Here is a 22582-nt window from a genome sequence, read left to right as displayed (position 1 = left end):
CCCTGTTTCCAACTTCAGAAAAATACAAAAAAAAAAAAAAGTTAAAGTTAGATATGCTAAAGTTTCAGATTAAAAATCTCTAAAGATTAATTTTGCCATGGTGACTTCTAAATTGCCAGGTATGGTTTTATATTCTTAGATTTTAAAATGGATAAAACCAATGGTCAGATTCAGCCGATTCACACCGGTTTGGCTGAACCGATACCTAATTTTTTGTTAAGTTTGACAAACTGATTTTTGAAATGACAGTTGTAATCAGGGTTCTCTCTAAGGTAGGTGTCTGGGCAGCCGTCCCATGTGGAAATCATAAATTTACATTCTTTACTCTTTTTTAACATTCATCTGTGCAACAGTGTATTCTAAGTGCCCATAGTAATAATGTTCATTCAGTCCTTAGGTGAAAAAAAATTGCAAGTGAGGATGCAAATCAAGAAGCAATATGGGCCTGACCAGGTGGTGGCGCAGTGGATAGAGCATCAGACTGGGATGCGGAGGACCCAGGTTCGAGACCCCGAGGTTGCCAGCTTGAGCACGGGCTCATCTGGTTTGAGCAAAGCTCACCAGCTTGGACCCAAGGTCGCTGGCTTTAGCAAGGGGTTACTCAATCTGCTGAAGGTCCACGGTAAAGGCACATATGAGAAAGCAATCAATGAACAACTAAGGAGTCACAACGAAAAACTAATGATTGATGCTTCTCATCTCTCTCCATTCCTGTTTATCTGTCCCTGTCTATCCCTCTCTCTTACTTTCTCTCTGTCACTGAAAATTAAAAAAAAAAGCAATATGGAAATATCTTAAATAACAGTTATATTGCTTTTTGTCAGGGAGCATTTAATATTTTTTCCTTAATATTTTAAAACTTTTTTATAACATAATCTAGTTTTTTATACCTCTTTTATTGTTCTTATTTAAGTATTTATTAAATGCATGAAATAATAAGTATATCATTTTTTTATACTTAAAATGGACATGAGGGCAGAGAACTGGTTGTTAAATTATTTGAATCTCACCACTGGATAAAACTTCAAAATTGCATGAACTAATACATCACCCAGAAACTTATTTACTGATATTTGTGTGCAGCTGTAGGATTTTGTAAGACCAAAATTGAACATGCAAGTTTGAAGAGGTTAGGTGAAAATGTTTTGAAGACTCATCTAGAAACCCTTAATTAATAATTAGAATTTCCAGCTTTGATGTTGAGCTTTAAATAACATTATTTATCTTTTACTGAGGTTAATATGCTTCAATGAAATTATGAATTATTAATATACCCAGTGGATTATGTATTTTTTAAATTGAATTTCATAATATAGTCCTAAAATGCAAATTTCAGATTATACTACATTCTTTATAATGGTCATATCTTTGCTAAACTGGCTTTTTAGTAGTTGCTATAATAGAAGTAAATACTAGGGAAAATAAACAGAAAATAAGAAATTTGGAATAGGAAGTAAAGATGTTCAATCTAATTTATAGTTTTGACAAACTGATCACTCTCCAGTAAAAATTAATTGTGGCGATAGACATATAACATAAAGTTGCCAACAGTTGCCAAAAAATGGGACAATCTGGAAGAAAATGATAAATTCCTAGAAGTACACAGTCTTCCATAACTGGGTCAAAAAGAAACAAAAAAATATGAGTAGACCAAAAACTACTAGCTGAACAGAATCACTAATGAAAAAACTCCCAAAAAATAGTCCTAAATTGGATGACTTCACAGATGCATTTTACCAAACCGCCAAAGGAGAATTATCAGTTATCCTCCTCAAACTATCCCAAAAAAATCAGGAGAAGCAAAGGCTTCCAAGCTTATTTAACAAGGCTAGCTTTACACTGGTTTCGAAACCTGAGAAAGATATTACAGAAAGAAAGAGAGAAAAAAGAATGAAAGAAGGAAGGAAGGAAGGAAGGAAGGAAGGAAGGAAGGAAGGAAGGAAGGAAGGAAGGAAGGAAGGAAGGAAGGAAGGAAGGAAGGGAGGGAGGAAGGAAGAGAGGGAGGGAGGGAGGGAGGGGAGGGGAGGGGAGGGAAGGGGAGGGGAGGGGGGAGGGAGGGAGGAAGGAAAGAAGGGCAAGAAAGGGCAAGGAAGACAAGGAAGGAAAGAAGAAAGAAAGAAAAAGAAAATTATAGGCCAATATCCCTCATGAACACAGATGAAAAAATCTTCAACACAATATCAGCAAACCCAATTCAGCAATACAGTAAAAAGATCAAACACCATGATCAAATGGGATTAATTCCCAGGATGTAAGTTTAGTTTAATATTTGCAAATCAATTAATGTGATATACCACATAAAATGATGGATCAAAATCATATGACCATACCAGTAGATACAGAAAAGCATTTGACAAAATCCAGCACCCATTTATAATAAAAATGCTCAGCAAAGTGGGAATAAAGAAAGCACACCTTAATGTAATAAAGGCCATATATGACAAACCTACAGCTAACATTATACTTAATGAGCAAAAACTAAAATTCTTTTACTGAAGATCAGGAACAAAACAAGGTGAATTTTCACTACTTCTGTTCCGCATAACATTTTAAGTCCTAACCACAGCAATCAGGCAAGAGTTAGTACTAGGATAGGAAATCCCTGATGATAACTGATGAGTTGCTGCAGCCTCAGTGTGGACAAGCATGAGAAATATCAAACATAGGGGATTTTATTATAGGGATCCTCCACGCCTTTGTAATTTTTAACTTTTAGAGCATTACCAGTTTCCCACATGGATGATTAGAAGAAAAATCTTTCTGCTTTCAGTGGGGGTGGGGGATGGAAGGGGAAGAAACCATTCTGAAATTTTCCTGGCATCTTCTGTTCTTAACATGGCCTTCCCTTAAGATAAACTACTATTTTACCAGAATCTTACTGACCTAGGGGAAGAGATATTCAACAGCGTTAAAAAGATGGGTGAGATTAATTGGAAATACTCTAATACATAGGTCTTGCACTACCCATAAAGTCTCACAGTTAATTTGAAAGTTGTAATTTTATATTACAAACTTAAGGTCAACCAGTAGAAAAAAGTAAAAACAAAATTTAGTATAACTGATATACTAAAAGAGGATAATTAATAAATCATATAAAATGTCCAATTAAAATCAGAGAAGAGAGAAAAAGAGTAAATGAAAAAGAGGAACAAAGAACAAGAATAGTGAATAGAAAATAGTAAATATGGTAGATATTAATCCAACTATCTCAATAATTTCTTTAAATGTTCTTAATCTAAAATCCACCAATTAAAAGACAAACAGTAGATTTAAAGGAAAAAAATTCCAAAAATATACTGTCAGTAAGAAACCACTTTTATTGTAGAGATGGAGAAAAATATACCACATTAACATTAATAAAAAAAAAAAAGCAGGAATAGCTGTGTTAATTATGGACAAAAATAAATTCATCAGAAAAAGTATCAGGGATAAAGAGGATGAATATGTATATAATAATCAAGGGGTCATTCCTCCAAGAAGACAAAACATTCTTAACACCTAGCATCAGAACATCAAATACATAAAGTAAAACCAAGTAGAATTACAAGGAAAAATCGATGACTCTACTACTATAGTTGGAAACTTCAACCCTCCTTATTAGTAATAGTACCAGAAGGCAGAAAAACAGTAAGGAAATAGTTAAACTGAAAAACTCCATCAATCAACTTGAAATAATTGACTTGTATAGAATATTTCATCCAACCACAGCTGAATGCACACTCTACTGAAGCTCTCATGAAACATTCACCAAGATACACTTGTTTGGGGCCAAAAAACACACGTTAACAAATATAAAAAAATGTATAAATCATACAATATCTACTCTCAGACTCCAGTGGAATTAAGGTAGAAATCAGTAGCAGAAATATAACTGGAAAACACCAGAATACATAGAGATTACATAGCAAACTTCTAAATAACATATAGGTCAAAGAAGAAATCTCAAGAGAAACTTTGAAATATTTTGAATTACATGAAAAAAATACAACTTATACAAACATGGAGATTTAGTAAAAGCAGAGCTTAGTATGAATATTTTAGCATATATTAGAATGCATATATTAGAAGATAAGAAAGATCTAAAATCAATCTTTCTAGAAACAAGAGCAGTTTTATCCAAAGCAAGATGAAGAAAACTAAAGAAGAAATTAATGAAATTGAAATCAGTAAATGAGCAGAGAAAATCAATAAAACCAAAAGCTGGTTATTTAAAAAGATCAATAAAATTGAAATATTTTAGCCAGGTTAACTAAATATATATATATATATATATATATAAATTAATAATAAAGATAAAATAAAAACCATCTTTACTATCTTTACAGATCCATGGACACTCATTTCATAATACTATTATGAAAAACTATAGGCTCACAAATTTGATAACCAAAATGTACCAGTTCCTTCAAAGACAATCTACCAAAACTTATACAAGAAGAAATAGATCATCTGAATATGCCTATATTTATTAAATAAATTGAATAAATATTTTAAAACATTTCAAAGCAAAAAGTACTAAGCCTAAATGGGTTACTGACTAATTCTTCCAAACATATTATACCTCAAAAAAATCTTTTTTTGTTTGTAACAGATACAGAGAGAGAGACAGAGAAAGATACAGATAGGGACATACAGACAGAAAGGGAGAGAGATGAGAAGCATCAATTCTTCATTGTGGCATCTTAGTTGTTTGTTGATTGCTTTCTCATATGTGCTTTGACAAGGGGGTGAGGAGGGAGCTACAGCAGAGTGAGTGATCCCTTGCTCAAGCCAGCAACCTTGGGCTCAAGCGAGCAACCTTAGGCTTCAAGCCACCAACCTTTGGGCTCAAGCAGCAACCATGGGGTCATGTGTATGATCCTACACTCAAGCTAGCAATCCCATGGTCACATTGTTGAGCCCGTGCTCAAGCTGGTGACCTCAGGGTTTCAAACCTGGATCCAGTCTGATGCTCTGTCCACTGCATCACCACTCAGTCTGATGCTCCCAGTTCAATACTCTATCTACTGTGCCACCACCTGGTCAGACATCTCAAAAAATTTTGAAAAAAAAATGTTTATAGAAAACTTAAAATTAACATCAAACTTCATGGTAAGAAACTAGATGCTGTCCTGCCAGAATGTCTATTCTTCTTTCCAATTTAACATCATCCTGGAAGTCTTAGTTAATTCAGTGAGACAAGTGAGAAAAATAAGACTTACAGAATGGAAAGGAGTAAATAATTTTTTTGAATGATACTATTGTCTATATAAGAATTCTGAGTGATGCAAAGAAAAACTCATGGAACTAAAAAGCAATTATAACAATGTTGCAGGATACAAAGTTAAGATACAAAAGTCATTTGCTTTGTGTTATACCAACAATGAACAATTAGAATTTAAAATTAAAAACACTATAACATTACATTAGCAACAAAAAAGAAAGACACACTTAAGAACAAATCTATCTAATAAGTACAAGGTCAACTTAAAAAATAGCAACAAATAAAATCAAACGCTCTCATAGATGCAGACAGCAGTATGATGGTTAGAAGCAGGGAGAGGACAATAGGAAAGGGGGTCAAATGTATGGTGATGAAAGACTAGACTATGGGTTGTGAGCACACAATGGAATACACCGATGCTGCATTATAAAGTTGTACACCTGAAACTTAAATAATGTTATTAACCAATGGTACCCCAATGATTTTTTTTCCGGTTCTTTTTATTTTATACACTTAAAGTTTATTTTCTTCTGATGTTGTAAAGTGACCAGTGAGTTCCAGAAAGACACCAAAAGGGTGTCTTTCATCAATAATTTTTGCCAATAAATTTAATTTAAAACATTACTATTAAAAAAAGGAAAGCTTCATAAAAGAAGCCTCCTGTACTATTAACTCACAATTAATGAGTTAAAAACATACATCTGTAACAAATAATACAGGAAAAATAATATTTTCAATTTGAAAATATTTTAATAGCCTCAATTTAGAAATACAAAAAATATTTAACCTAAGAAAGCATTTGTGTTAGGGTTAGGTTAGAGTAATATATATGTATCATTCTCTCCCAGTAATGCCAAATAGGAGATATAATAAATTTTGATGATGTCTGTAGAAAAAAAGTCCAGCCATGTTTAAATGGAGAGATCTTTCCCATATTAATGTCATAATGCCGTTAAGAGGAATATCAGCACTCATTATTACTGTGGTCAGAGTGAGAATCTGAACAACCAAAAATGAGATACAACATCAATCAGCCCCAATACCTGCACTACATGCAGCCTACAAAATATTTTATTTACTTAAAACTGATGCACAGTTGCACAAAATGGGACAAACACACTTGACCGCTTTATGTACAAATCACATCCCCAGGTGAATTTTGTGAATCACATAACCATAAGGACATTTTTTTGTTCAAAAGTTAAATGTTACTGACATATAACTCACAAAAAGTAAATGAATTGTGTGTGTGTGTGTGTGTGTGTGTGACAATGAAATATGTGCATGGTGTAAAAACATTCTGCTTCATGCTATAAAACATATCATTTCACTAAAAAAAGTTATATATTCATCTGTTTCAAGGTAGTGGACAGCACTTCCTGTATGTCAACTCATCTGGCCCGAAAGAAGGATACACAGCAAGAATCACTACTTCCCAATTCTTCCCCAGAAGCCTTGGAATGTGTACTGTGCGGTTCTGGTTCTACATGATCGATCCCAGGAGTATGGGAGTATTAAAGGTACAAAAGGAAGACAGACATTTGTGTTTCACTAAAATCTTCATAGCATGTATTTAAACATTTTTTGGGGGTAGTAACACAATACTAATTCTGATTCTGTTAATTTCCCATTTCTTTCTGGGCAATGGGAGTTTGACAGTCAGTGCTGTCATTCATCTTAATCTCATTCAAGATTTATTCATTCATGGCTGCCACCTGAACTCAATTATGGTGCTTGTTATTTAAAAGATTATCAAGAGATTAAAGAGTAGGGAATATTCTAAATGTATTTTTTAAGAACAACTTAGATTAGGGACAGTGAAGAAATGATAATAATGAAGAAGATTTTCTTCCCCAAATAAAGTAAAGGCAAAACAAATTTAAGATTTTAAGTCTATATCAGTTCCTACTAAAACAACATGCCTGCTCCATTTTTAACTAATTTAAGACAATCTACACCAAACACAAATGTTTTGGGAGATATGAGTTACTGCATTTATACTTCTCATTTTCAGGGGGAAAAAAATCAATGAGCTTTACAATCATAATGCACCAATTTTGAAATCTTGATTTCTCATTAAAAGATTGTATATCTGAACACACATCTAGTGTTATTGCCAGGACATCCACATGCCAGGCCCGTGCTCTACCACTGATCAACCAGCCAGGGCCCAGTACAAAATTATTAAGAACATTTTGGCAATTAATAGCTTTGTGATTGTGTATTATTTACCAAAATATTCCACATCTAGAAATATAAGAAAATACAGACACGTATTATATTTTATGTTTTGCTAATCTCACTCTTTTTTATAATAGTAAATATTTAACACTATCTAAATGTCAAATGTTAGGAATTAGTGAAATACATTACATTCACTTTTTCTATTAAATACCAAGGAAAAATTAATTATGTGAATGAATAAGTAGTAATAAAGAGAAGTGTTTATGGTTCATTAATAACTAAAGCAGATATTAAACAATATGTATTCTAGAGTGCCATTTAAAACATATGTCTAATTTTGAGTATATTATTGTATCTATATGTTAATCTATATAAATATCTTATTCTATATGTTAATCTATATAAATATCTACATCTATATGGGAAAAGCAAAATATGAAAGCATAAACACAAAAATGATTAGAGTACTTACCTCTAGATGGGGGGGAAAAAGATTTTAAAATAATTTTCATTCTTATTTATATTTTTCCCACATTAAAAATGTATTACTTTTCTAATAAAAAATGTCTATCTAAAGGGTCTTTATAATTGAGAAGGTTGAGAGACACTGCTCTGGAATGTAACAAACAGATGACTTCTTCAGTTTATGAAGAGCAAATGTGATTTTGGAGCACAGGGCAGAGTATAGTTGTGCTAATCTGAAACTGCTTCTTATGCTGATTACATAAAGCTTTTAGAAAGGATATGGCAAAGAAAGTACCTAAGATGAGGATTTATAGTAGAGGGTTTATGAGGCAATAAAAATAGTGAGGCATTCCTAAAAGAAATTTCAAGTTAGATTTCTGTAGCGTGCTTTCTTGCCAGCATAAATTTTATGAAATTGCATTACATACTGTATATTCCCTACCCTTCTGTGCTCTGCTCTTGTTATAAAGTACTGTACCTCATTTCTGCGGGTTCATGTAGAGACACCAAGTCTAATATGAATTTTGAGGAGTTTTATTATGAAAAGCTAGCGGCATACACGGGGCAATCCTCCTACCCAAATCACACAGCCCTGATTACCTCTTTCAGAGGCTGCTTATATACTCTTTGACCACATACAGGTGGGGCGAGGCATAACGTCATGACACAAGCTTACAACTACATACAGGTGGGGATTCACAAGACATACATTTCACAGATTCTTCCAATGTCTCTCCCCTCCCTCCATTGCCTAGGGGCATGCTATTTCTAAGATTCAAAGAGGGGAAGAAAGAAAGCAATACACAAATTCTATCTCCTATTGAAAGCAAGTTCTTCAAATACCTTACTACACTCTGTATTCCAGAAAACTACACTTCTCAGGCTCCTTTGCTCTTGGCCTTCCTGGATAAGTTTGGCTAATGAAAGGCACTGGCCAAAGACCTAAAGGCTAAATGTCTAACTGCATCTTATCTGTAACTCAGTTTCCCCCAGATAGGTGCTGGCTCCTTAGTTCTAACTCCTACCAAGGTAAGCCTGCCCAATTCTAGTTTCTTCCAGAAACTCAGTTTTGGTGACTACTTTCCTTCAACCTAGTTTTAGGGGTAGCAACATCTTCCTGTACAAACTAATCTATTGTCTTATAAGTTCTTTGGTGGTTTTGTATCTCATCAATAAACTTTGTAACCAATTTGCTATATTAAATTTCTTTTATTTTTGAAATATGTTAGTTTATCTTTTCTAACTTGCCCATCTGATATTAGTGCCTACCCCAAAGAAAACACAAATCTTTTAAAGATATTAACTTGAAAAACAATGAAAAATTTTGTTATAGTAATATAATGTTATAGTAATTAAATATATAGAAATATAGAAAAATATAGAAGATGTATAGAAATAAGTTAGGATATAATATTAAAAACTATTAAGGCAAGTGAATAAGGCTCTGCCCTCTGAGTGGGAGCTAATCTGGTGTGTAGGGATATGATAGGCAAAACTATGCCTTCTGCACAAGGCCCAGGTAGTCTGTATGTATGAAATTATATATAGATAAAAAGAGCTTTCTGCAAGGAACTTCCTAAAAGTGGCTTGGTGTGACAGCTCTGTAGATTAACACCTCTTAGAAGGCATATGCCAGAAAGGGTACTAAAGCCGAGAGTCCCCCAGCTGCAATTAGTTGTCCAGACTCCAGCGTTGAACATGGACTGTCTCCACATCGCTCTGACCAAGGACAGCCAAGAGGAGCATGCTGACAGAGCTCCATTAAGCTGTACCCAGGCACGCCATAGGATTTGTGAGTAATAAACTGCCTGTGTGATTCTTGCAACTAACTTGTGTGTGGGTCGTGTCTTTCCTCCGGTGGCTATTGGTCTTGGTTCCAATAAGTAGAATCCTCATAGCTGCCTCAAGAGTAGTTTCGAAGAGGCCACCAGCCCTGCTGTTAAGCAGAAGTGTCCCACTGTATGGGGAAGTTGAATCAGGGATGCCTGACTGACGTAGAGCTCAGGTTCTACTGGGACAAGAAGAAATTTTAGGGCAGCAGAGCTGGAACAAAATAAGAGAGAGAGAGAGAGCAAACAGGCAGGGGCCCTCTCATGTAGGGCTTTGTAGGAATGGTGAGGTGATTATATTTTATTCTAAGGACAACAGGATATCATTGGAGAGTGTCTTGATCAGCTTGGGTTACTATGACAAATTACCAAGGACTAAGTTGTTTAAACAACAGAAATTTATATCTCCCAGTTCTGGGGTCTAAAATGTCCAAATCAAGGAACCCACCAATTCTGTTTCTATTGTGGATCCCCTTCCTCATTTACAGAGGACTGCTGACTCACTCTGTGCTCACCTGGCAGAGAGATTATCTCTTGTGGGTCTCTTTTTATAGTGACATCATAGAGAAAACAGCTGTGGTTAGGCTTGCTACCTTGTTTTCCAGCTGCAAGCACTTTGCATGATTAATACAAATTACCACATGTATGTATAGCCTATATGAGGTACTTTCCCCCAGGGTGGGTTTCCGATAGCCTGCCACCAGGAGCAGTGGTTTTCCCCTGCCTGTCTGCTCACCTGCAGGTAGGAGAATTCAATGCGGTTCAGCTCTGCAGTTCTGGGGTCTGACCAAATCTAATGTAAACATGCCTGGCCTCCACCACTGGCATTTCAGACACTAATCCTATTCATGGGGTGTTCACCCTCATGACCTAGTTATCTTGCAAAGGCCTCACCTCAAAAAAACTAAAACTTTGAAGTTGAGGAGACATAAACAGTCAATCCTAGCAGAGAGCATTAAATTGTGGAATTGGAATTGTATAATCTTATTTGAAAATTTGAAAGGTTTGTCTGGCTACTATATGCAAAAGGAATGGATACTGGTGGGCAGGAGGTGGCCAGAAAGGGTAGTGAAACAAGGAGATAAGTTAGATGATTGTCAGGAGTTTGGGCAGAGAAGATATTCCTTGGTTTAGAGTGTAGCATAATGGTAAACTGCATATTTCTACAAATTAACAAGACTTAGATCTTCACAGGCATATTAAGATTGTTTTTTAAATAAAATATGCTTAATTTTATTAGTATATTGATGAAGAATATTGATTAATATATAATACTAACAGAGTCTAAGAAGACTTGTACAATTGACAAAATCAAAGTGAAATTCAATTATGATATTTTTACTACTTTTTGGAATAAAAAGCCAAACCAGATTTATCCCAGTCTGCAAAGTAAACTCTTGCATAAAGAAGGCAAATGCTTTATAGGAAACTGGTACCCTGATGATAAATGAATAATATTCAGAATAATAAAATATTCATACAGAAATCAATATCCTTTGATTTAAATTCTAAGGAAATTATAGAATAATACTAATAGATACTTTATTTTCTAGGTCAGTTTCTTTGTCTTTCAATTACCTACATACATATAAACTTAAAAACATAAGTTAAAATGATGCTGGTTACTTATTGATACACATTGTCAAAAGAGCCCTAAATGACCCAAAGCAATTTCAAAATCAATAATGAGAATATTTGGTTCCTGTAGTTTAGCTTATTTCAATATTTAATGCTAATTCATGTGAACTACTTAATGTCTATGGAAAGAGGTCAAGTTTGACACAGGACAAAGGCATTTCTCTAAAAATGACAAATAGTCTTTAATTACCCCAGACTCATTTTTTTAAAGATACAAAAAGGAAAGCAGGTAACTTTAATAATTAATATTTTTATAACATTTTTTGTAATTTATAGAAATTTCTAATTGCTCAGAGAAATAAAAATGACTGACTACCTAAAACTGTCTTCAGTGATAACAGATGAATTCATATCTCTAAGTGGGTTTGTAGAAGCCTATTATTCACATTTCAGAGCAGTCAAGCTGCCATGCTGAAATGGTGTCTATCTGAGAGTTAGGAGTTTAGACTTAAGTAATTTCTGCTAAAACCTATGGAATTTAGAATGTAGTTGTTCCATTCAGCAAGTCGTCATTGCTGTGGTCTGGTGCTTGTGAGATTTCCTTTATTATGTTTTGTTTTGCTTTGCTTTGTTTGTTTTTGTTTTAGTGTGATGTTTAGGTAAATAGTAAGAGCAGGGAAAGAGCAGAGAAGAGTACCTGATGGTTGCTTTATGCCATACACTGTTTAATTTGCTTTATATCTATTGATTGCTTTGATCCTCACATCCTCCAATGAGACAGTATTGACATTATCTATTTTTTAACAACTGAGGAAAATAAGATAGAAAATACTTCAAGAATGTGTCCAAAGTCATAGAGCTAGTAGGTGGCAGGCCTGGGTGTCCAAGAGCCACAGGCCATAGTCTGGGCTTTACTGCCTCTCAGAACTAAATGGCTATTTTTTGCCATATTTTATTTCCTTCATTTTTATTATTCCAAATCACCCCTTATTTTGTACCAAAAGTTATTGAGATCTAGTTCTTTAAAAATGTACTTTGCATATTTTACATCCTACATATGGTAGTTTTAAAAATAATTTAGGTTTGAATTGCATATTTTACAAAAAAATTAAAAAGTCATAATGGTAATTTGAACAGGGAGATATGCCCCAAATGAGTAATGTATGTGAGGTGGTATGCCGGGCGTGGTAGGTTTGTGTTTTCCCTATAACTGCCTAGATGATGTGCCATGTAATCCTTCTGTTCTGCTGCTTTTAATGATTAAATGGTTTGGGGGGTTTCTGTTGTTGTTTTTTGAGACAGAGAGAGGGAGGGAGAGAGAGGGAGAGACAGGGAAGGAGAGAGATGAGAAGTATCAACTCATAGTTGCGGCACCTTAATTGCTCATTGATTGCTTCTCATATGTGCCTTGACCGGGGGGCTCCAGCCAAGCCAGTGACCCCTTGCTCAAGCCAGTGACCTTTGGGCTCAAGCCAGCAACCTTTGGGCTCAAGCCAGCAATCTTTGGTCTCAAGCCAGTGATCTTGGGATCATGTCTATGATACCATATAAAAGCCAGTACCTCAGGGTTTCAAACCTGGACCTTAGCCTCTCACGTTGATGCTCTATTTACTGCGTCACCACCAGCCAGGCATGATTAACTGTTGAATGAACGGTTCAAGGCTAACAGCCACCGAGACTATGTCGTCTTCATTAAACTGATTAAGGCCTCCTCCAGCCAGTTTTGGAATCTTCTCAAATTTGTCATTAAACTTATAGATATCCTATTAGAAGAGTCAGAATTTTCAGGGGGTCACCTTCTGTATGCAAATGCAGGAGGAAATTCTATTAATTCCCTCTGATGCTCCCAGACCCTGAGCTTCAGAATAAAAAGTTAGGCAGAAGAGGAAGAGTCTCACTCCATTTTGGCCTTGTTTCTTAAACGCAAAGTGACCGTGGGTTTTCTGGGCATGGTGCAGAGTCACCCTGCACTAGCAATGGCCACGGGCATTAAGATATCCTAGAAGAGACATTTGATAGAGCACTCACCTTCAGCACCTATGTATAATTATATGATAAATATTGAACAACAACAAATCAGTGAAATACAGTGCACAAACAGTTCCAAGTAATACAGGAAATATGTTTTAGATTTACATTCACTTAATTAAGGCACTATTTGCCATTTGGTAAAGTGAAGAATAACTTACAAAATGATAACCTCTGTTAACAAGTTGCCCAAGAGCATCTGGTTATTACCATGAAATGTTACCACATACCATATTTTTTGCTCCATAAGACGCACTTTTTCCCCAGAAAAGTGGAGTAAAAATGCCCACGCATCTTATGGAGCAAAAAATACAGTAGGCGAGGATTGGGTCTATTTTGTAATTATCACTTGTGCAACATAAATTCCTCCAGTCACATGCTGGACAAAATAAAACTGATATTAAAAATGTTAAGTTTCAAAAGGGAAAAAATATTGAGTATTTTTAAGTTACTTTTATAAAAATATGTATTAAAAAAATGTGCCACTGGTCGGTTGACTCACTAGTAGAGCATCGGCCCAGTGTGTGGAAGTCCTGAGTTCGATTCCGGTCAGGGTACACAGTAGAAATGACCATCTGCTTCTCCACTATTCCCCTGACCCATCTCTCTCTTCCTCTTTCGCTCCTGCAGCCATGGCTCAAACGTTTCAGCAAAGTTGGCCCTGGGAGCTGAGGATGGTTCCATGGCCTTGCCTCAGTTGCTTAAGTAACTCGGTTGCTGAGTGTAAGCTGGTAGCCATTGCTGTAGTGGCCATACATGTTCTCACTGGATTCTGGCAGGCAGTAAAGGAACTATGGAGTCAGAAAATGGCAGGCCATTCCATTTATTAAAGTCTCCTAATGGTGGATGAGCAAACAGGCAGGAAAGACTGCTCCCTTTCTCTCAGGGCTCCCAAGCTCCTCAGCACTCTGGACTCACTGGACTCATTATTCTCCAGACTCACCAGATTCACAGGCCCCCACCAGCCTGAGCACTCCCCAGCCAAACAGGCCTGGCAAAATACTCCTTCTCCAGCAAACTCTTGCCCCTCCCCACGGAGACAGGCAATCTGCAATTCGCAATCTGCAGCCCTGAGGGCAAGCACCAGAAGACTTCCACAGACCACACACACATGGTCCTGCCCTGTGCCAATGCAAAATACAAGCAAGCAAACCTGAACACACTTTACAAACTTGTTTGCCCAATACTTAGTAATGGAGCAGCAGCCCCAGATGGGCAGAGCATTGCAGGGTAGTGGGCTTGCTAGCTGAATCCCAGTCAAGGCGCATGTGGGAGTCTGTCTCTACCTCCCCACCTCTCACTTAATAATAAATAAATAAATAAATAAATAAATAAATAAATAAATAAATAAATAAATAAGTCCTCCTTTGCATGGCATAATCCTTAAGGGAATTTATACTTCTGATTATTTTGTTTTATTCCTTCTTCATATTATTAATACAATTTTTATAATGTTATATTGGGAAAGTTGTTGAGAGGTACTATCAGTGTTCCATCTATCAATTTATTCTTTTTAAAAGTATATTTGTACTGATGTTTCAGAATAACCAGATCTCTTTCACTCTAGTTCATGCTAAACTTCACAGTCATTGTTTTCCCGAATGCTGGCACACTGCTTATCAAGGGCAGCTTTGGGAAAGAATAGTAGGCCTGGCCGGTTGGCTCAGTGGTAGAGCGCTGGCTTGGTGTGTGGAAGTTCCAGGTTCAATTCCCAGCCAGGGCACACAGGAGAAGCGCCCATCTATTTCTCTACCCTTCCCCCTCTCCTTTCTCTCTGTTTTTCTCTTCTCTCTTCCCCTCCCACAGCCAAGGCTCCATTTGAGCAAAGTTGGCCTGGGTGCTGAGGTTGGCTCCATGGCCTCCACCTCAAGTGCTAGAAAGGCTCTTATTGCAATGAAGCAACGCCCCAGATGAGCAGAGCATCACCCCCTAGTGGGCATGCTGGGTGGATTGTGGTCAGGCAAATGTGGGATTCTGTCTCTCTGCCTCCCTGCTTCTCACTTCAGAAAAATACAAAAAACAAACAAACAAACAAACAATAGTAGATTGTGTTTATGAGAGTAAACAATAGTATATGTAATATCCCAGGGCATAAATGGTAGACATATGTGGGAGAGTAGCTGAACACACTCAGCAAATGTCTGCCCTCCAAAAGACTTCCAGAAGATCTAGATCAAGGTCCCCAAATTTTTTACACAGGGGGCCAGTTCAATGTCCCTCAGACCATTGGAGGGCCGGACTATAAAAAAAAACTATGAAAAAATCCCTATGCACACTGCACATATCTTATTTTAAAGTAAAAAAACAAAATGGGAACAAATACAATATTTAAAATAAAGAACAAGTAAATTTAAATCAACAAACTGACCAGTATTTCAATGGGAACTGTGCTCCTCTCACTGACCACCAATGAAAGAGGTGCCCCTTCTGGAAGTGCGGCAGGGCCGGATAAATGGCCTCAGGGGGCCACATACAGCCCGTGGGCCATAGTTGGGGGACCCCTGATCTAGATGATACTCTAAATTGTGCATTTCATATGTTTTAAGCATAAATATGGAAAACAGTGTACTGAGACAGTAGTTCTCACCATGTCATACATACTGGTATATGGCATTCATTTGTGCAATGTAACAAATAATATACAATAAGTTAAAATGAACCAAATTACTTTTTAGTAATTTTTTCCCTTTTTGAATATAGATTCAAGGGGTTTTTTTGTGTGTGTGTGTTTTGTTTTGTTTTTTTTTTGACAGGTCAGTGTCCTATATTTTAATCTGGTCGGTCCTATTATTAACTAAAAGGGAAAGGTGAGGTTGTATCTGCTGTGCCAGGCATTTTGCTAGGCTGATTGTATGACAGAAAGGACCCTACAACCAACCGGCTTCGCCATAGAGAGTGTGTCAAACACATAACCACCGTCTATCACAAAGTAAGAATCAAGAGCTTACGTTATAGCTTAGCAAAGGTGGATTTGTAGACCTTGACAGCAAGTAGGTACTTTGATAGCACAGGTATAAAACCTATGCTGAGATACATTATGTATCTCCTATTGTAGAAAGTAGAAAAATAAACCTTAGGATGTTAAAAGATGCTACTGTAAGTTGCTATTAAATGATAAATTAAGTAGGATGGGAAGGCACCACATGAAATGGAAAGACTGACACTCAAGGAGCTAATCTAATTTGACCTTCAAAGTAGATTTTATCTTTAAAATATAATAAAAGCAGAAAAAGAAAAGTGACCTCAAGTTGAATTATGCTGCTAATTTAAATTAAAATTATGTCACAGTTTTAATACACAGACATGGAAATTTGAAAAGGTTTCTCAGACGCCTGCCTACAAACATGCTAGTTGCAAAGTCACCTTGAGAAGGAACCAAAAACCAGCTTTGTTTAGATGTCTAGGTCCCAAGCTGATATGACATCTCAAAAAAAAAAAAAAATCCCATATGCAGTTAAAGTTGCTTTTCCTTTGCATTTTTTATTTAATTAAATCTGTTAATCTAATTTCCTATAGATTCTGGCTTTAATACATTATTTAGAAAGTACTTTCCTGCCATTAAAAAAGAACCAAAATATTTATATTTATTTAGTGTTACACAATTTTTATTTCTACATTTAACTAATTAATCCACTTAAAATTTATTTTGTGTGTGTATGGTGAGAAGTTAGAAGCTCATAATTGTTGCCCTTTGCAAGCCAGTTCCTCCACCACCATTGATTCAGTACTGTGTCCTTCCTCTGTTGATTTGACATGTTTTCATTACTATACATTAAGTTTATATATATATGGCCATGGCAGGTTTGCTTAGTGGTAGAGTGTCAGCCTGGCATGTGAATGTTCCTGATTTGATTCCTGGTCAGGGAACACAGGTGAAGCTATCATCTGCTTCTCTTCCTCTCCCTCTCCCCTTTCTCTCTCTCTCTCTCTCTCTCTCTCTCTCTCTTTCTTTCTCTCTCTCTCTTTACCTCATGCAGCCATGGCTTAATTGGTTTGATGCATTGGCCCTGGGCACTGAACATGGCACCATATGGGAAGAATGTTGGCCCAAATGGGGGTTACCAGGTGGATTCTGGCGAGGGCACATGCAAAAGTCTGTCTCTCTATCTCCCCTCCTCTCACTTGGAAAATAAGAAGAAGAAGAAAAAAGTGCATATATGCATTTGTAAATTTTCTACAGATGTATGAGAGAATGATTGTCTCTCAATTGGATACAAACATAATATAGATGTATAGAAAGATGACAGAAACACAGAGATATGGTACATCATCATCATCTACATGCTGACTTATTGCCATCTACCTAATTTGTCAATATAGGAAAAAGGTGTTTTAAATTTCTCCAATATAAGTATAAAAGCCTGTCTTTTTGTCCTTATCAGTCTCAGCCCTTTATAGTTCGAAGCTATATTGTTGACTGTGCAAAGATTCAGACAGTTATATCTGCTTGGGGACTTATAACTTTTATCAATATTAAATATCCCTCTTTATACTTTCCTTGAAATCTTTTGTCTGGTAATAACATGGATGTTCTTACCATTTAAAAATAATTTCCATAATACTTTTTTAAACTTAGAAATTACATTTAATAGGGTGACATTGGTCCATAAGAACATGTAGGTTTCAGGTAAAGAGCTCTATAGCATTTGAACTGTTCATTACATTGTGTGGACTTCACTCAAAGTCTAATCATTTTCCGTCACTGTATATTTGGCTCTCTTTAATCCCTCCTCCCAAATCTCTCCTTCTGGTAACCACTTCACTTTGTCTATGCCCACGAGTCTCAGTTTTATATTCCACCTATGTGTGAAGTCATATATTTCTTAGCCTTTTCTGATTTACTTATTTCACTTAGCATAATATTCTCAAGGTCCATTCATGTTGTTGCAAATGGTAATGTTTCATCATTTCTTATGACTGAATAGTATTCTATTGTATATATGTACCACATCTTTTTTAGCCAACCTCTATCAAGGGACACTGTAGTTGTTTCCATGTCTTGGCCACCATGAATAATTATGTGATGAACATGGTGGTGTTTTTGCATACAAATATTTTCAAGTTTTTTAGGTAGATACTAGTAGAGAGATTACTGAGTCATGTGATAGCTCTATTCTTAATTTTTTGAGTAGCTGCCATACTGTCTTCTATAACAGCTGTACCTATTTACATTCCCACCAGCAGTGAATGAGGATTCTCTTTTCTCCACAGCCTCTCCAGCACTTGTTATTACCTGTCTTGGTGATAACAGCCAGTCTAACAGGTGTGAGGTGGGATCTCATTGTAGTTTTTATTTGAATTTCTCTAATAGTTAGTGAAGATGAGCATTTTTTCATATATCTGTTGGCCATTTGTATGTCTTCTTGGGAGAAGTGTCTGTTCAGGTCCTTTCCCCATTTGTAATTGAATTATTTGCTTGCTTGTCGTTGAGCTTTGTGAGTTCTTTATATATAATATAGGATATCAACCCCTTGTCAGAGCTGTTGTTTGTGAATATTAACTCCCATTTGGTTGGCTGTCTTTCTGGTTTTTTTTGTTTTGTTTCTTTTTTATTTTTTTTATTATTAAATTTAATGCAGTGACATTGATAAATCAGGGTACATATGTTGAGAGAAAACATCTCCAGATTATTTTGACATTTGATTATGCTGCATACCCCTCACCCAAAGTCAAATTGTCTTCCGTCACCTTCTATCTGGTTTTTTTTGTGCCCCCCCACCCCCCTCTCTCCTCCCTCACCCCATCCCCCTCCACACCCCCCCAATACCATCACATTCTTGTCCATGTCTCTGAGTCTCATTTTTATGTCCCATCTATGTATGGAATCATATAGTTCTTAGTTTTTTCTGATTTACTTATTTTACTCCATATAATATTATCAAGGTTCATCCATGTTATTGTAAATGATCCAATGTCATAATTTCTTATGGCTGAGTAGTATTCTATAGTATATATGTACCAAAGCTTTTTAATCCATTCATCCTCTGACAGACACTTGGGCTGTTTCCAGATCTTCGCTATTGTGAACAATGCTGCCACAAACATGGGGGTGCATTTCTCCTTTTGGAGCAGTTCTATGGTGTTCTTGGGGTATATTTCTAAAAGAGGGATAGCTGAGTCAAGCTGTCTTTCTGTTTTATTATCAGTTTCTCCTGCAGTACAAAAGCTTTTTAGTTTAATATAGTCCCATTCATTTATTATTGCCTTGACTACCCTTACCCTTGGGGTCAAATTTATAAAATCTTCTCTAAGACCAAGGTCCATGAGTTTAGTACCTGTGCTTTCTTCTATGTAATATATTGTTTCAGATCTTATATTTAGGTCTTTAACCCATTTTGAATTAATTTTTGTGCAGGGGGACAAACTGTAGCCTTGTTTTATTATTTTTCACATGGCTTTCCATTGTGTGTTTTTTCTCCATTGTGGGTCAAACATTATTTGTCCGTACGTATGTGGTTTTATTTCTGTGCTCTCAATTTTTGTTACATTTTTCTGTAAGTCTGTTTTTCTGCCAATACCATGCTGTTTTGATTATTGTGGCTCTGTAGTATAACTTGAAGCCCAATAATGTGATAACTCTGGCTTCAATCTTTTTTCAGGATTGTTTTTGGCTTTTTGGGGTCCTGTGTGGTTCCATACAAACCTGGTCATTTTTTTGTTCTATTTCTTTAAAAAATAACATTGAGATTTAAATAAGTATCACATTAAATATTTATATTGTTTTGTGTAATACTGCCATTTTAACTGTATTGATTCTTCCAGTCCATGAACATGGAATATCTTCCATTTCGTTGTGAATATTTTATGTTTCTTTTAATACTTTGTAGTTTTCAATGAATAGGTCCTCCTTCACTTTCTTTGTTAAGTTTATTTCTAGGTATTTTATTTTATTTATTTTTGTTGTTGTTGCAATTGTAAAAGGAATTGTTTTTTTCAATTTATTTTCTGTGGTTTTATTGTTGGCATATAGAAAAACAATAGACTTTTATATACTGATTTTGTATCCTGTGACTTTACTGTATTTGTTTATTGTTTCTAATAGTTTTATGGTGGAGTATTTAGGTTTTTCTATATACAGAATCATGTCATCTGCAAAAAATGGTATCTTTACTTCTTCTTTCCTGATATAGATGCCTTTTATTTCTTTCTCTTGCCTGAGTGCTCTGGCTAAGATGTTCAGAACTATGTTGAATAAGAGTGGAGAGAGTGGGAGCCTTGTCTTGTTCCTGATTTTAGAGGAAAGGTTTTCAGTTTTCCACCATTGGGTATGATATTGGCTGAGGATTTGTTATATATGTCCTTTAATATGTTGAGGTACTTTCCTTCTATACCCACCGTGTTTTAATCATAAATTGATGTTGTATCTTGTTGCTAGAATCATATAATTTTTGTCCTTTGTTTTGTTGATGTGGTGTATTACATTGATTGATTTGTGTATGTAGAACCATCTTTGTGCTCCTAAAATAAATTCCACTTGGTTGTGATTACTATTTTTTAATGTATTGTTGTATTTGATTTGCTAGCATTTTGATTAGAATTTGCATCTGTATTCATTAGAGATATGGTCTGTAGTTTTCTGTGTTTGTATGTTGTCCTTGTCAGGTTTGGTATCAGCGTTATGTTGGCTTCATAAAATGTGTTAGGAAGTATTGCTTCATCTATTTTTTGGAAGACTTTGAGAAGGATAAATACCAAATCTTTTTTGAATGTTTGGTAGAATTCACTAGTAAAGCCATCTGGTCCTGAACTATTATTTTTGGGGAGGTTTTTGATAGTTGTTTCTATGCTGCTCACAAAAATTAGGGAATATTTTACTTCTTTGTATTCATTTTGAAATATTCCCTAATTTTTGTGAGCAGTGTATTTCCTGCCAGACTATGGGTCTATTTAGGTTTTCTACTTCTTCATGACTCAGTCTAGAAAGATTATTTTCTTAATATTTTATCCATATCTTTATTTCTGATATTTCATGATACTTGGCTTTAATTATGTCAGTTATAAACAGCATATGGTGGCTCTGGCTGGTTGGCTCAGTGGTGGAGCATCGGCCTGATGTGTGGATATCCCGGATTCAATTCCCAGTTAGGGTACACAGGAGAAGTGCCCATTTGCTTCTCCCCTTCTACCCCTCTCACTTCTCTCTCTCTGTCTCCTCTCCTCCAGCAGCTATGGCTCAATAGGAGTGAGTTGACCCCACATGATGAGGATGGCTCCATGGCCTCCACCTCAGGCATTAAGAACAGCTAAGAAGAGCTTGCTGCTGAGCAATAGAGCAATGACCCAAATTGGGAGAGCAGCACCCTCTAGTGGGCTTTCTGGGTGGATCTTGGTCGGAGCTCATGAGGGAGTCTGTCTATTCCTCCCCTCCTCTCACTGAAAAATAAACAAACAAACAGCATATAGCTGGATTATTTTCCCCTATAATCTGAACTTCTAGTTTTTATATATCAATTCAGCATTATGGTTAGTTACTGTTTCATCAAAATGGAAACCTAGGGTTTGTATGTTTACTATGTGTCTTTTTTCTTGTTTTATTATTTTTCGCTTTATATGACTTTAGTTAAGTTGATTAAGTATCCTTTGTTCTTCCTTATTCCCAGTGTTTATAAAATTTAATTGCTGTGTCTCTTTTTCTGAAGTAGACCATTTTTAGTAAATCCATTTAAAATATTTATCCACTATCATTGAAAATTAATTGCATACTTCCAACCTACCCACTCTTCAAATGAATGAAGACCTTTGGCAAAATTTTATTGACTGGTTTATCCTCCCAAACAGCCCTATGACTCATTAAAATTTGCTGAAATTTAAGATTCTGGGTATAAATAATTCATCTACTCTCTCAGTAATCACATTCTTTGAAATGTTTCACCAGTATATAATTATCAAATAAAACTTCTACAGACCCTGGCCTGTTGGCTCAGTGGTAGAGCGTTGGCCTGGCGTGCAGAAGTCCCAGGTTCGATTCCCGGCCAGGGCACACAGGAGAAGCACCCATCTGCTTCTCCACCCCTCCCCCTCTCCTTCCTCTCTGTCTCTCTCTTCCCCTCCCGCAGCTGAGGCTCCATTGGAGCCAAGATGGCCCGGGCACTGGGGATGGCTCCTTGGCCTCTGCCCCAGGTGCTAGAGTGGCTCTGGTCGCAACAGAGCGACGCCCTGGAGGGGCAGAGCATCGCCCCCTGGTGGGCGTGCTGGGTGGATCCCGGTTGGGCGCATGCGGGAGTCTGTCTGTCTCTCCCCGTTTCCAGCTTCAGAAAAAACAAAACAAAAAAAAAAAAAAAAAACACAAAACTTC

General features: G+C 36.2%; 1 protein-coding gene across 1 annotated transcript in view; it reads left to right on the top strand.

Moving 5' to 3' along the window:
• The window catches only part of MALRD1 (MAM and LDL receptor class A domain containing 1), an 837423-nt gene that overhangs the window by 639807 nt on the left and 175034 nt on the right, over nt 1-22582 (top strand). Inside the window, 1 exon segment of the mRNA XM_066386561.1 lies at nt 6566-6723. Coding sequence (XP_066242658.1) covers nt 6566-6723 — 158 coding nt within the window.

This window comes from Saccopteryx leptura, chromosome 5 (genome assembly GCF_036850995.1).
Source record: "Saccopteryx leptura isolate mSacLep1 chromosome 5, mSacLep1_pri_phased_curated, whole genome shotgun sequence".
Taxonomy (NCBI): domain Eukaryota; kingdom Metazoa; phylum Chordata; class Mammalia; order Chiroptera; family Emballonuridae; genus Saccopteryx; species Saccopteryx leptura.
The sequence above is the reverse complement of the archived record's forward strand: the minus strand, read 5'-3'. Positions and strand labels throughout refer to the sequence as shown.